Source organism: Trematomus bernacchii, unplaced genomic scaffold (genome assembly GCF_902827165.1).
Source record: "Trematomus bernacchii unplaced genomic scaffold, fTreBer1.1, whole genome shotgun sequence".
Taxonomy (NCBI): domain Eukaryota; kingdom Metazoa; phylum Chordata; class Actinopteri; order Perciformes; family Nototheniidae; genus Trematomus; species Trematomus bernacchii.
Window position 1 is genome coordinate 3,667,786 of NW_022987564.1, and position 14,168 is coordinate 3,681,953.

Sequence of the window (14,168 nt, forward strand, 5' to 3'; positions counted from 1 at the left end):
AGGACCTAACCTGACAAATCACATTTGCTTCCTTGATCATATAACTGGATTTATTTAACAGTGAAAGTCTTTCCTTTGTACATGGTTGTGCAGTGAACATGATGTAAATAACAAACAATTTAACACGTCATATTAAAACATACAGCCATGTCAAAAAGTCATTACATAAGATATATATATACACACAGTATGCGAGTGTCGACAATATTTCTCTGAACTTATTTACATAGAAATGATCGCCCAAGTGACGTCATGTCTGTCTTGTGGGAAACTACCACAAAGTGTAAATCAAAGTCCACAGAGAGAAACAGCTGTGGGACGAGACAGGGTCTAGTAAAGTAGCTAGATGATTTTCAACTATCCATCTGTATCTTTGTTAGCTGTTTTATAGGGTGTGTTTATGATGGATGTTTATCACTTTGCTGTGTTATCTCTCTCTAAAGCCTTGTGAAAAGGATCAATTACATTTTTATTTTGGCACACTGAAGTTCAGATAAATCACTAATTTCAACCCTGAGAATGAGACAAGAAATATAAAGATCTGTAACTCTTTGTTGACACATCATCAAAGCACTTAAAGGAAAGGTAGACAAAACGCACTGCATCAGTATGTAGTCCAGCTTCTCTAGAACGTTTGTCTATACCTTTGAGCTGCTGTTGGTTTCAGGGATTTGTTGGGAGCTAAATTCGGGGCTAGCTTGTAGTCTAGCACTGGATGGCGAAGAAGTCGTCAGGGGTCCTGGGGTTAGTGGCCTGTCGGACCCTGGCCAGCCTCAGAGCCCCCAGACGCTTCTCTAGACTGCGCTTCCCTGTCAAGAAAGCAGAGGACATTTCTTTTTTCGCTCGTCAATGGTGAAATGTAAAATTCAAGCATCTGTAGAATAGGGTTAAAAGGTAGCAATTAACAACTTCTGTACATGTTGGATTGTGTTGTACCTACATTTGTTGGGTTTGGTTAATCTCTCACAAAGCCAGATTAAAATAGATTGGCTTTATAGGCAAGTTGTCATGATGATGTTTACATATTGTTCATATTGAGACCAATGGCTCTACTTTCCTGCAGGTAAGTAACTTTCTTGCTCTAAACCAGGGGTCTCAAACTCAAGGCCAAATCCGGCCCGCGACTTCATTTTATGTGGCCCCGCAAGAGCTTGCAAAGAATATAATATGTTTATTATACGGTTACATGCCACTTTACAGAAGCAGGTTGCCCATAAACTACATGTCCCACAATGCATCTCGTTTTGTGACATGCCACTGAAGAGACTTGCAATTATTTGCCCTGGACTTCTGCTTTCAGACGTAGTTAATTACTAAGTTATTATCCTATCCGATAATAATCCAATTCAGAGGCAATAATGTAATATAATACATTATTTTATATATATATATAGTTACAACCGGCCCTTTGAGTGCAACCTTTATGCGAATGTGGCCCGCGATGAAATTGAGTTCGACACCCCTGCTCTAAACCAACATGCTCAGTGAAGCTTTTATTAAGTAGCGCTTCTCATTGCATTAGCCACAAAATATTGATAGCTTTAGTTGGTGTGAGTGAGTGATACAAAATAGAATTAGCCTCAACGGTACCAGATCTGAGAACCGCCTAACACTTTAGAAAGATAGTCGTTGAAGGTTTGTCCTTACAGCAACCACAGTGGAGGAGGAAAAGACTGAAGCAGACACACTGGGTAGAAAGCCTCTACTCCCAGAGGAGCTTCCCATCTTGTGCTGCCATAGGATAGTTCCTGTGTGATATAGTTGTGTATGTGTGGATGTTTTCGAAGGGTACATACATTTGTGCAGGTGTGGGAACAGAGCCCTGTAGAGAGGACGGTGCTGTGACAGTACAAGCAAGAACGAAAGACAGAACAGCAGCTCCACTGCTTCGTACTGCAACATGCCAGTCTGGGCCTTACTGCCTAAAATCAGTCCTGGAAAAGGGAAAGAGAGAAGTGAATATATTCTTTTTTTTTTTTTTAATATAATACTGATATTTTTCCAGATTAATAAAGGGAAATGCCTTTGTTGCTGAGCCTGATGAGCCGATTACCGTATTCGGCCATATCAAATATCATCCTCAGGAAGTACAAAGGGTTCTTAGCAACAGTCTGGCCAAAGGGCAAACTCTGGGCACACACATGGAACCTGAAGAGGAAAACAAACAAAATCAGAAAAAGGCAAAAGGGAAAACCAACACTTTTGAAAAATGTACATGAGGAAAAGGCGGTTCAGTTAGTTCTCAGTGAACTTTACCTGCATGCATGAAGCAGCACCTGCTTGTAGATGTTCTTGTAGACTGCCTCAAGAGAATTGTTCTAAAAAGGACAAAAGCAAAGTTGCAGGAACAATAATAAAACTGATAGAAAAACAAAACCTATATGTGGGACTTTATTAATGCATCTCAGTCAAGTGCAAAAACTTTTATGAAAATCAAAATGCATTATCTTTTTTTTTTAGATTTCTTCATGATACATAAGGCAATTTGTTATACTTTCTGTTTCCTTTGGTTTCTACTTCCGAAGCCCCTTAACTGTGATGCAGCAGATCTCAGTTTGTCTTGCAGCGTAATTTACAGACAGTAGTGTCAACAGCCTTTTTGAGGGGTGTAACTCCTTTGTAGAGAACTTTCGAATAAAAGTCATTTTCATCAAAGCTGGCACCATTATTTTTCTGACCTTCAGGTCCAGGAACAAGGCATGGCTCCCGAGTCTGAGGACAGCCATCAGTTTCCTCCTCATTTGCTCTCCAGCTGAGTGGAAGGAGCCCAACGTGAGGCTGTAGCGCAAAGACAGGCCTGCATAGCTGTGGGAGATGGAAAGAAAGAAAAAAAAAAACATTGAAAAGGACATACTGCAAAGACTACAGCCTTGCCATGAACAATTATTGCACTTTAACATTTGTATTGTGTTCTATGCAAGACTGGGAACAGTCATAATATGTATGAGTACGTTCAAGGTACATGAGAAAATGGTTTCACTAAGCTTACAAGAATTAGGAAAAAAGCCTCACAACAACAAGCACACTTGAGGCATTACATCTGAAGTATAATTATTCTGACGAGATGCTTCACCTCGAGTAGTCTTTGTAGACGTCCAGTGAGTGTGTGTCCAGCAACAGTCCACACCAGGGGAAGAGGCAGCGAGGGGGCAGCACTCGAATGCCGGGACATGAGCCCATGCTCCCCGGCACCTGAAAGTTAACCCCCACCTTTTTCGGGTTGACCACCAGACCGTACTGCGGTACTCCGGCCAGCAAGATACTACACACAATGAACAAGTGTCATTATCAACCTTTCAACCTCTTATCAAAATAAAAGGGAGCAAAAGAGAAACAAAATACTTGTGAGAAAAAGATATAATGTTGGGTAAAAGCCCTTCTGAAATATCAACAGTGATGCGTGTAAAGAAAACTAGTATAACCAACATACTTGAGAAAGTGTTGTGCTCTGTTTAAGTCTGGGGTGATCAGAAGGAAGTCATCGACAAGCCTCATCAAACATCTGCAGGACACAGAGAGGAAGATAACACATACAGTAAATACTACAAAAGTAACAATACCGAAATACTGCCCTCTGTTGCTACAGATGTGTTATTACATCTACAGACGTTGACATAAATATATAACCGTCTGCTGTACCCTTTCTTTTCAGTAATGCCTTCAAACAGGACATTCTCCATGTGACTGTAGCAGAGACAGCACAGCAGGCTGGATACGACGGAGCCCTGAGGAATCCCTCGGCACTGACGGTATGTTCTGAAACACAGGGGGACAACAAGCAGATTGTATTTGAAACGAGGCAAAATAAATGTCAATGAGAGTATTCATTTGATATAAACTCAAACACATCCTGGGTTCTTTGCATGGCATCACATTCACAAATAAGATGTGACATGCAGCTTCCGCATTGGTCTATTTAATCTTGATGCTTACTTCTTTCCAAACTTAACAACACTACCCGTTAGCATTTGGGTGAAGAACTGCAACGCGTCTCTGCCGTGAAGATCATAGCAGAAATGCTAAAAGAAAAAAAGAAAAGATTAAAAAAGAAGTGACAAACGTCCTGATCTAGAGAAATATCTCAGGATGTCTCACCTGCTCTACCAGTATGGCGTGATGGACTTTTCCTTTTTTCTGAAGTGACGTCACAAACCCTTTCATGTTGGTGGATCCCATGCTATCCTCCAGTAAATCTGCCTGTATTAACAAACATGAGAAACAGTTCAACGGTTGCACACACAAGAATACTGTGTACAATATGTGTGTATGTGTGTATGACGTACCTGTCTAACAAAGGACTTTTTCAGGCCCTCGTGGCCATCTGCCCAGATCTTGGCATAGCGGCGGACGGTGAAGAATTTGTCCTGCACAGGGGACAGCGCCTGACCAATCACTTCACTCAGTTTGTCATGGGGCAGACTCTCATAGGCTCCACTCACATCCACCTAAAATGCAGGGATGAAGAAAAATAGCATTTAAAGGCACAATGAATAGGTTTGTTGGATGCTTTTTGTAAAAACATCAAACAAATAAAGTGGGGTCTGATTTACAAGCCCTGATTTTATGGAAGATGGCTGGACTCACACAGTATTCAAGCAATAGGACAAATTGATTAACATTATAACATGTTAGTTTAAAATCAAACTAATCTTGCTAATTTTGCCTTTAACAAAATACTTTTGTATTTGTTTCACAGTTGTAGGTGTGCTTAATAATATTACAATGCTGGAGTAATCACAAAATGTATACATTTTATAAACTGTATATGATAAATATACATAAAAGACATGACTAATATGTTGTCAGCTTCTGCCAGTACAATAAACAAACTGGCAGACCAAAACCAACCTTCACAAAGTTGAGGGTTTGTGGCTCCTTCTTCAGGGCTGGAGCTAGAGAGCGTAACACCCTGTGGATGTCTGTCATCCCCATCACTGTGGATCCCAGTAGGGACGGAGAGGCGCGTACACAGGCCCCCAGCATGTCCAGCAGGTCTCGGACCTGCCCCCTGTAGAGCTGCAGGGGAAAGAGAAATGCCCTAAATGCAAATGATCCCAACTTGTAATAACACACAGCTTATGGACTTTTAAGAGAGAACTTGAATGTCATTATCAAGATGTACCCTTGTTTTGGCATCTGCTCCAATGACTCGTGTGATAGGCCTCATGCTATCAGTTTTTGGAATGAAGCGAAGGCGAGATGTGACGGTGGCTTTGGGGAGAGATGCCACCTGAGCCGGAGTCATCTCCTCCATCTGACCTTTGGAGAGGTGAACCCTAAATCACAAAAATGGTTGTGAGCTTGTGTGTCCAGTGATTACATGAGTAAAAACCTTTGCAGGTGTGTGTGTACCTGAAGGCTAAGTCCTGCAGTTTTGCCCAAACTTCCGATCTGTAGAACCTGAGGGCGTTCTTCTGGCCCGCGCTTTCCGTGACATAGAAGCAAGCTCGAACAAGGCCCACAACATAGCCGTCCAGAAGCCAAGCCAGGAACTGACCCAGGATCTGTGTCCGATATAAGAGCTCACTGGGAGGGCACCTGCCTGCGGATAAGAGTGATGTAGTTACAACGGCCAAAATGTAAAGAAGAACAATTTGAACCTACGATAAGCTTACCTGTTTTACTGATCTTCAACCAATCACAGTCATTCACCTTCATCTTCCACATCAGTTCAGAGAGTGAGAGCTTCTCAAACTTGCCACTGCGCAAGAAGCCCCTCACCCTCAAGAAGAAATGTAGTCGGTTGTGGTCGGAGCCCCACAGCTCCTGAGGGATCACAGTGGAGAGGCATTCCCTGACAAACAGGTTGACCCGGTGAGGTGCACAGTGTTGAGGCAAGAGGGAGCTTAACTCCCCTTGTCCTGCGTCTCTCTCCGCCACCACTGGACACACCCTCTGCAGTATTCTGCTGTAAGGACATCTCCTGTGTTGACGCAACAGCTGACTGAGCAGGGAGACCATGTTAGAGAAGCGCAGAGGGACTTGCTTTGGCTTCCTCTCTATCCCGTTTAAGTACGGCAGTCCCTCAAAGAAGATAGTTCGTACCAAATCTTGCCCTTGCAGCCTTCTGCATTCATTAGCACTCTTTTTCTTCCTGTTGAGAATGAAGCCACGCATACCCCTTCCGCCATACAGAAATCCCAGTGTGCGGATAAAACATTGCGAGGGAGGCAGAGGGGGAAAACTCCCCGTTCTCCAACTGGGTCCTCCCTCCATGGGCATTGTGCTTGTCTGCAATTCAACAGTCTGTTTGGAACCTGTAGGGCCATTTTCCAAAGGGTTTACTGATAGTGTTGTTACCACAGATATGGGCTGCTCTTCCTCCACCGGTTCAATACAAACCTGTTGAATTTCCTTTGTGGGCTCTTGCTTTGCTACTCGTATCCTCTTTCCTGAACGTGTCAGAGACTCTTCCTCCTCCTTCTGATCAGTTTCTCGCTTTCTTTTCCCCTTCATCACACTTTCATTCCTTCGGTTCATCGTTTTGCTGCAAGTAGGCTTTTCAACACCCCGTCTCTTTTTGTAAGTCACTGCCCTTCGATTCCTTCCAGACTGAGCATCGCTATTCTTCTGAGACCCAGGCTTAAGAAGAAACCGGTTGGTAGCATTAGACATGGACACCCTGTCATAGATTGGAGCGCCGCACAACTGGAATACACATGATGGAGGGACTTCCACAAACACAGAGCAGCTCTCCAGCAGGTACCGTGTGAGGTCTGTGCCAAGGCGTAGTGCGACTCTCTTCCACATGTCACTTCCATGAATAAAGGCAGCACTTTGAGTTAATTCTCCTTGGAATTTAAAGGGGTCTGCATCCCGCTTCTCCTGAGCCAGCGCCTGAAGATTGTAGCCATATGCCAATATGTTATTTTTTCTTTTTCTTTTCAGACTGTTAAGAACGACGGCCAGCAGTTCATGTAGAGTGCAGATCTGTGGGAAGCATAAATAACATAACAGGGTTCATCAGAAGTGTTTCTCATTCAGTTATAGCAATAAATGTTCCTTCCCTTTTAAATAAAAAAAACATATAAAATCCAGTCTCTTGTAGACCTGACGGCTTATTGGTCTGAGCATCTTTAAAATAGGGAATTATAACTCAATATTTATGTCTTAATCTAAATTTGGCATGCAACACAAGTGAGATAATCGACCAAACAGCTACTGAACCATACATTTCTCCTCATAATCCCTATTTATGTTATTATAAAAGTCCACAATAAAATGATATATTGTTGTACTTTTGGTAATATTTTGATTGCGGGACTTTAACTTGTAACAGAGTATTCCTACACTCTGGTACTCATACTTTTAAGTACCAGATCTGAGTACTTCTTCCACCTCTGATATTAGCTTCTTGTCTGCACTGCCATGGAATAACATAACATTAAAACCGTTATGACAGTTAGCCCGACAGCTAGCGTTAGCAACAACTGTTACATGGTTTTACAGAAGTCAAGTTTTGTTAACTACATGTCAACTCTCGGAAACTGAAATGCCAGGTAATTTTTAATTAAAGTTACCTGGTTGAAGCTTGGCACTTGCTGTAGTTCCTTGTCAAAGCACACAATAACACCCTGGACGAAGGACTTGAAGCGGTTTGTGTCAGACTGTTCAATCAGCACTGCTTTCTTTCCTTCTCTGAACACGATGCTGTTCGCAAACTCCTCCAGTGTCTGTGTGTGAGGATACAGAAACCGGAGAATGTCCAGCGTAGGAGACATATCAGTCGTAGACATACCGATGGTTGATGTGGTTATCATTCAGGACATGGTGAAATATGGGTGAAATTCAACAGCGGTTAGCATTAGCACTTCGAGGTTGAGCTTTATTATGCCGTTGAAGGTCCCGCGTCACCCTCAGCCAATGAGAGTTCAGTTTACTGTAAGCGTCCAATCAGAAAGCCCCAAACTACAAAGTCCGAACTCACAGTTGACCAATAGCCAACAAGAAAAGGCATGTTGTCTTTTTTTTCATGAAATGTGACAGTTCAGCGTGCGAGGAAAAAAAATAAAAAGGAGTATTAGGCGAAAATATTATAGAAATATTAATCTAAAATGGTTTAAATGTCTTATACTCTAAACATTTTGGTCTGACGTGGCAATGTTAGGCCTTCGAGTCAAAAAATAAGAGTCGTTTTATTGTATTATACCTACTACAACTACAAGCCTAAATGTTCTTCCAAACTGGGGTCTCACAGAGATCTGGATTAAACTGCCTGCTTTAACCACTTAAATATAAAGCAGTTTGAGCAAGCAGGATTGGATTAAATCACCTATTTGTTGTCCCTCGGAGGTGGGGTGTGTCTCATTTAGGCTGGCAAGGGCACACAAGTGGGAGTGGTCAGAACAGTAAAATATTATAGCAACTCAAAAATATTGTTAGACAGGTGCACAACTTTCAGAGCAATTGAAAGTACAATTCTTATAAATGTTGTCGTATCCACAGAATACAAGGCTAAGCAGAACAACATTGTGTGAAACACGCACAGACACAGAAATGACTAAATATATGAGTTAGTCAAAATAAATGTAGAAATACATTAAAGATATGAGTGTTCTGTTTTGTTCTCAACTTATATATTATTATTTAGTGTTTATTTATTCCTGTATTTATTTTGTATTTATTTGTTACTTATGTCATGTTCTGTCCTCCATAACTGTGTGCTCGTTGAGTGCATAAAGGTACATATTCACTCAAAATCACAGCAAGACCTATATTTGGGCGTTCATTGTTTTTAAAACACATTGGTGGTCTAGAGGTCTATGCATTTTTGTTCATGCAGGTGCTCGAGGTTCAACACCCAGGGGAGGGACATCTTCTGTCTTCTGCTATGCTGATGTTAAATATGGAGAAATTGTCCCCACCACTTTTCTAACAAAGTGACGCCCATGAGAGATTGACATTCCTTCGTCCCACTGGGTGATGTGGTCAGCACGGCTCCCTTCTGCTGCCCTCTGTTGGTCCGCAGCCTTTATTTATACAGTCTATGGCCCGCACGAGCTCAGCTTTAGTGCTCTGATTCGCTGAATGACTGCCCTCCCGCTTGGAGAGAGCGCGCGAATGCACCCACGTCTCTCACAATCGGCTGTTAGCTAGCTGTTAGCTTAGTGTTGTTCACTCTGTGCTTTTAACAGCACCGGGGCTCTGCTGGCACACAAAAAGGAGGACCTAAGGCAAGGATTTTTGGCTCAACATCTCAATTATCCGTAGGTTTCTGTGGACTATCAGCTGGTTAAGAAACCTGCAATGGCGGACAAGGAAGGTAAGTTGATATATTTTATTGTTTTTTGTTGTTATCTGACATGTTTTAGCTAGCATTAGCTACCTGGTTAGCTTTGGTAGCAGCTAGCTGCTGTAGCGCAGAAGCCATAAGCGGTAATAACAAAAGCCGGGTGCATTTGCTTTTTGTATGCTGTAACAATGTACGTTTTAGTTTACAGTTGTTGTTTTCACACCGCTTGGCGTACCATACATCATATTTGCCATGGAGGCCGTAGCTCGACACAGTTAACGTAAAAAGTAACGTGTAGGTGAACCCTAGCAAGAACATAATCATGATAGCATGGTAAGCTAACTGATGTGTTTGTGAAAACATGATCCCGTACTGCTACGTTCTGAACACTAGTCAGGCCATGATTTTTTTTGTATCGTCTGCAAATGCAAGCGTATACAGCTGTTAATTAAGTTCCATAGTATAACCTTTCATTTGTGCCTTGACTTTCTGAGATACACTGGCGGTTTCCATGATGTTAAACCTTCATAAACAGTCAATGGAAGCTATACATTCATCTTTCAAGGGTTGTTTTAATGGTTGTTTTCCAACTATTTCAAAATGCACTAACATATTTTTGTAATCACTCTCAGTAGGAGCATTTGATGATGCGGTTGAGGAGAGGGTGATAAATGAGGAGTACAAGATCTGGAAGAAAAACACCCCCTTTCTGTATGACCTGGTTATGACCCATGCTTTAGAGTGGCCAAGCCTAACTGCCCAGTGGCTGCCTGATGTTTCCAGGTACATGCTTTTACACACACATGCCAACATGCACTCAACTGTTGTGTATGACAATAATAATCAAGAATTGTTCTCCTTGTTCCAGGCCGGAGGGGAAGGACTACAGTGTGCACCGTCTGGTGTTGGGCACTCATACATCAGATGAGCAAAATCACCTAGTCATTGCCAGCGTTCAGCTACCCAATGATGACGCCCAGTTTGAAGCATCACATTATGACAGTGAAAAAGGAGGTGGGTTACCGGCTAAGTAAGTGTCAATGACAGGCAGTTACAGTAGTCCATTTGTTAAAAGTGACAAATGAATGTGTTTGTTGCATATAACATAGTTTTCTTTGGTTCAAGGGACCACTGGAGAAACCATTCAGGTGTTCTTGGGTGAATTGTAGCTTCTTTTTTGTTTAAAACACTTTTTCTTTGTTTCCCCTCAGAGTTTGGAGGCTTTGGCTCAGTGAGTGGCAAGATCGAGATAGAAATCAAGATCAACCATGAAGGAGAGGTTAACCGTGCCCGCTATATGCCCCAGAACCCATGCATCATCGCCACCAAGACCCCCACCTCTGAAGTGCTGGTGTTGACTACACCAAACACCCTTCCAAACCAGGTATGTAGCTCACACACAGCACATAACACTGCTAAAGGTGACATTTTGTTTTGAAATTAAAGTGACTTATGGAAAAGTGTTTTAATTGTACTGCCTCTTTACACTATCTGCTCTTTACACAAACTATTTATAAATGCAATTGTCAGCAGATGCTTCTGGAGAGTGTCACCCTGATCTTCGTCTCAGAGGCCATCAGAAAGAAGGCTATGGTCTTTCCTGGAATCCAAATCTGTCTGGCTCTCTCCTTAGTGCTTCAGATGACCATGTAAGAGAACATTCAGGTTTTATTGCTATTGCATCAAGAAGCTTCCCATAACTTAGTCGTTTTATTAGGTCACCAAATGTGTTTTTATCTGTTTGTGTTTTAGACAATTTGTCTGTGGGACATAAGTGCTGTGCCGAAAGAGGGGAAGATCGTAGAGGCAAAGACCATCTTCACTGGTCACACTGCTGTGGTGGAGGACGTCTCATGGCACTTGCTGCACGAGTCACTCTTCGGATCTGTAGCCGATGACCAAAAGCTCATGATGTAAGAAGCCTGATAACAAGTCAAATCTGACGGGAGCAAGGAGGAAAATTCAGCAGAAAAAATATTTGATATTGCATCTCCACAGTTGTTGAATTTGTCTTGTTTCACCTCAGTTGGGACACTCGTTCAAACAACACCTCCAACCCAGCCATGCCGTCGACGCCCACACAGCAGAGGTCAACTGTTTGTCATTCAACCCTTACAGCGAGTTCATTCTGGCCTCCGGCTCTGCAGACAAGGTAATGTAATATTCCACTCCATCTTAATTGTTGCTATTTAGATTGATTTACAGCATGTGGTTTAACTCCATGAAATCACATGCATTTAACTCATTGACTTTGCAACTACAGTGTGTGAAATCTCTCTCTCTTTCTCTCTCTTGCTCACAGACTGTGGCTCTTTGGGACTTGAGAAACTTAAAACTGAAGTTGCATTCCTTTGAGTCGCACAAAGATGAGATCTTCCAGGTAGGATATTTATCAATCATGACACTTTATTGAAATGAAGTGTGTGCAAATCTGTACGGTCAGTTAAATGAAAATGTAACAATTGTGCAATTATAAGTTCTAGTTATCAGAAAACATGCTTTCCTGTTTCATGGAAGACTTTCTGTTATATATGCCAAAAAGTTATCATAAATCCGAAGTATCAACACCTAATATGTGTGATTTGCTATTCCAGGTTCAGTGGTCACCTCATAATGAGACCATCCTGGCATCCAGTGGAACAGACCGCCGTCTCAACGTCTGGGACCTCAGGTAAACAACTTACCATCTTTCCCCTGATGTCCACACAATTCAGCTGTGTTGCATTCAGGCTCCTTTGCGCTAACCAGAGATGATCTCCTTCATGTGGGGGGGGTTTGTCATACTTGAACAGACGTTGGAAATAGTTCATCTCTTTTGTTTTGCATTGTTTTTTGTAGTAAAATCGGAGAGGAGCAGTCACCAGAAGATGCAGAGGATGGCCCACCCGAGCTACTGGTGAGTCTCATTGAAGCCTGTTGAACTGTAGAAGTTGAGATGATCTATTATTGTTCACATCAGCTTGTATAATGGTAATAAACATGGGGGCTTTTTCTTCTATCTTCTAGTTTATCCATGGAGGCCACACAGCCAAGATCTCTGACTTCTCCTGGAACCCCAACGAGCCCTGGGTCATCTGCTCGGTCTCTGAAGACAACATTATGCAAGTCTGGCAAATGGTAAGACAGCTGACACTCATTTTTATTGAATTGCATCTTTGTAGGGACAGGCAGATAACATGACTACTCCTTTGTTTTATATTGTAAGAACATGTGGAACATAATACATTCTGCAGCCACATGTTTTGGTCACAAACAGCAGGCAACTCTGCTCTCCGGTTTCCATCTCTCATACCAAAACTAAAACGTGAATCAGAGCAGGCTTCAAAGAATTTTCAGGGAAATGTGGTGTGATACGAAGTTCCTGACATTTTCACTACTAACTGCAAAGAGAAAATCTCAGTCAAGATCGATTCTTGATTTATCATTTGGAATGATTCAGTCAGGGAAAAGTGAGGAAGCCGAAGAGAGGAATGGTACGTTTACTAACCTAATTGTCTTGCCCTTCTTTCACTTCTGTCTTTTCTGTAACACTGAACTGTGATAATAGTCAGAAAAGCTAAAGCTGAGCAGTATTCCAGCAGGGCTGTGCAGTTAATCGTATTTTAATCTCGATTACGATTTTGGCTTGCAACAATTACGAAAAAAACGTAATCGAAATAAAACAATTATTATTTTTATTTAAAAAAAATGTAATTGTTTTTTTTTATTTTAATTGTTTTTATTGGTTTTTCAGTTGAATTATGCTTAAAGTTCAGGGTAATCAACTGTTAAAAACATACTGTTCACATTTTTTTTTCCAATAAATTGATGTTTTCAAAGTAAATGGATAATCGTTTTTAATAATCGTGATATCAATTATTGACCAAAAATAATCGTGATTATGATTTTTGCCATAATCGCACAGCCCTAGTATTCCTACTCCTTTCTTTTTTAAATGTGGCTCTTTGAAGCTTCAAAGTTGATCTATTGCTCTTTGTTGTGGAATCAAAAAGATGACGTTAATACATCTTAAGGACCCGTGGCTAACTGACTAACACACTGATTCTCCATTTTAGGCTGAGAACATCTACAATGATGAAGATCCGGAGGGTTCGACAGACCCCGAGGCCACAGTGTAACTTCTCTCTGCTGTGTGTCTTAAACTACAACCGTATCACAAACTGCCAACAGCCACCTCTGTACTTCCATGCAGCTACTTATCCCTCCTTCCTTTCTCTATTATACTTAGGGAAAGTGTATGCTGTAAATCCCTGTAAATACAAGTAAGATAATAATCCTGTAACACCTTTTTCGAATACTTATAGTGAAGAACTCTCCTTAAACTGAGTAACTTATTGCCCGATGGATCTCACTCGGGTTTTTCGCATTGCCTATAAAATATATATTTTTGTAATGAAATTGGCTCTCCCTTGTGTACTGAAATGAAGCGAATGCTTTTTCGATTATAAATTAAATGCGTTTCAAGAACCTAAGATGGTGATCATACTGTAAGCCTACAACAAGTGGTCAATTCACAACAACCTGTTGTCAAAAAAAGTCCCTCGGACATATTGCAGGAAAGTTAAATGTATCCAGCTTTTTGACAAGATGAACATCCTAATTACTGTTACTTCTAAAGAGGCCAGCCTAAAAATGTTTAATATTTTCCCTGCTTCAGTTTGGTCATCACCTACTTGTTCTGGATTTTCACACCAGCTGCTTCTCGATGAAATTACTATTTTAGAAAATAACATTTGTGTTTTGAAGTGTTCATTTGTCCTCCCACCTCCCCTCACCCTAGTCATATATTAATCACTTAAATGTCGTGCTATAGATTAGTGCTTGAACTTTTTTAATGTTCAATATTTTGTATTGTACAGTGATTGCATTCTTAATAAAATGTGTTGGTCATTGGGTGCGCTTCGTCGACATCTCTCAGTATGAATGTGTTACTTGC

The 14,168-nt window shown here is 41.4% G+C and overlaps 2 protein-coding genes across 4 annotated transcripts; one reads left to right on the top strand and one right to left on the bottom strand.

Moving 5' to 3' along the window:
- Window positions 1-32: 32 nt before the first annotated feature.
- tert (telomerase reverse transcriptase) lies at window positions 33-7,811 on the bottom strand. Of its 3 annotated transcripts, XR_004555403.1 has the most exons (17): window positions 7,521-7,811; window positions 5,616-6,930; window positions 5,353-5,542; window positions 5,123-5,276; window positions 4,849-5,016; window positions 4,284-4,445; window positions 4,096-4,197; window positions 3,934-4,019; window positions 3,640-3,756; window positions 3,431-3,502; window positions 3,074-3,262; window positions 2,664-2,805; window positions 2,257-2,318; window positions 2,024-2,148; window positions 1,797-1,934; window positions 645-809; window positions 33-513 (listed from the first exon to the last, which is right to left on the bottom strand). XR_004555403.1 is itself a non-coding variant. In XM_034125241.1 (16 exons), exons 1-16 carry the CDS (start codon window positions 7,758-7,760, stop codon window positions 706-708), a joined length of 3,351 nt encoding a protein of 1,116 aa, XP_033981132.1. In that variant the 5' UTR covers window positions 7,761-7,811; the 3' UTR covers window positions 33-705. The 3 variants fall into 3 exon arrangements, 2 of the variants coding, with proteins under 2 accessions (XP_033981132.1, XP_033981131.1); XM_034125241.1 differs by having other exon boundaries at window positions 33-809; window positions 2,679-2,805; XM_034125240.1 differs by having other exon boundaries at window positions 33-809.
- A 1,117-nt stretch (window positions 7,812-8,928) lies between these two features.
- On the top strand, window positions 8,929-14,125 carry rbbp4 (retinoblastoma binding protein 4). Its single transcript, XM_034125073.1, is given in 14 exon segments — window positions 8,929-9,262; window positions 9,865-10,015; window positions 10,101-10,246; window positions 10,444-10,584; window positions 10,587-10,616; window positions 10,766-10,881; window positions 10,985-11,145; window positions 11,259-11,284; window positions 11,287-11,384; window positions 11,535-11,612; window positions 11,827-11,903; window positions 12,071-12,128; window positions 12,239-12,349; window positions 13,288-14,125. Coding segments are annotated over 14 exon segments (1,272 nt in total). The 5' UTR covers window positions 8,929-9,246; the 3' UTR covers window positions 13,351-14,125.
- Window positions 14,126-14,168: the final 43 nt, after the last annotated feature.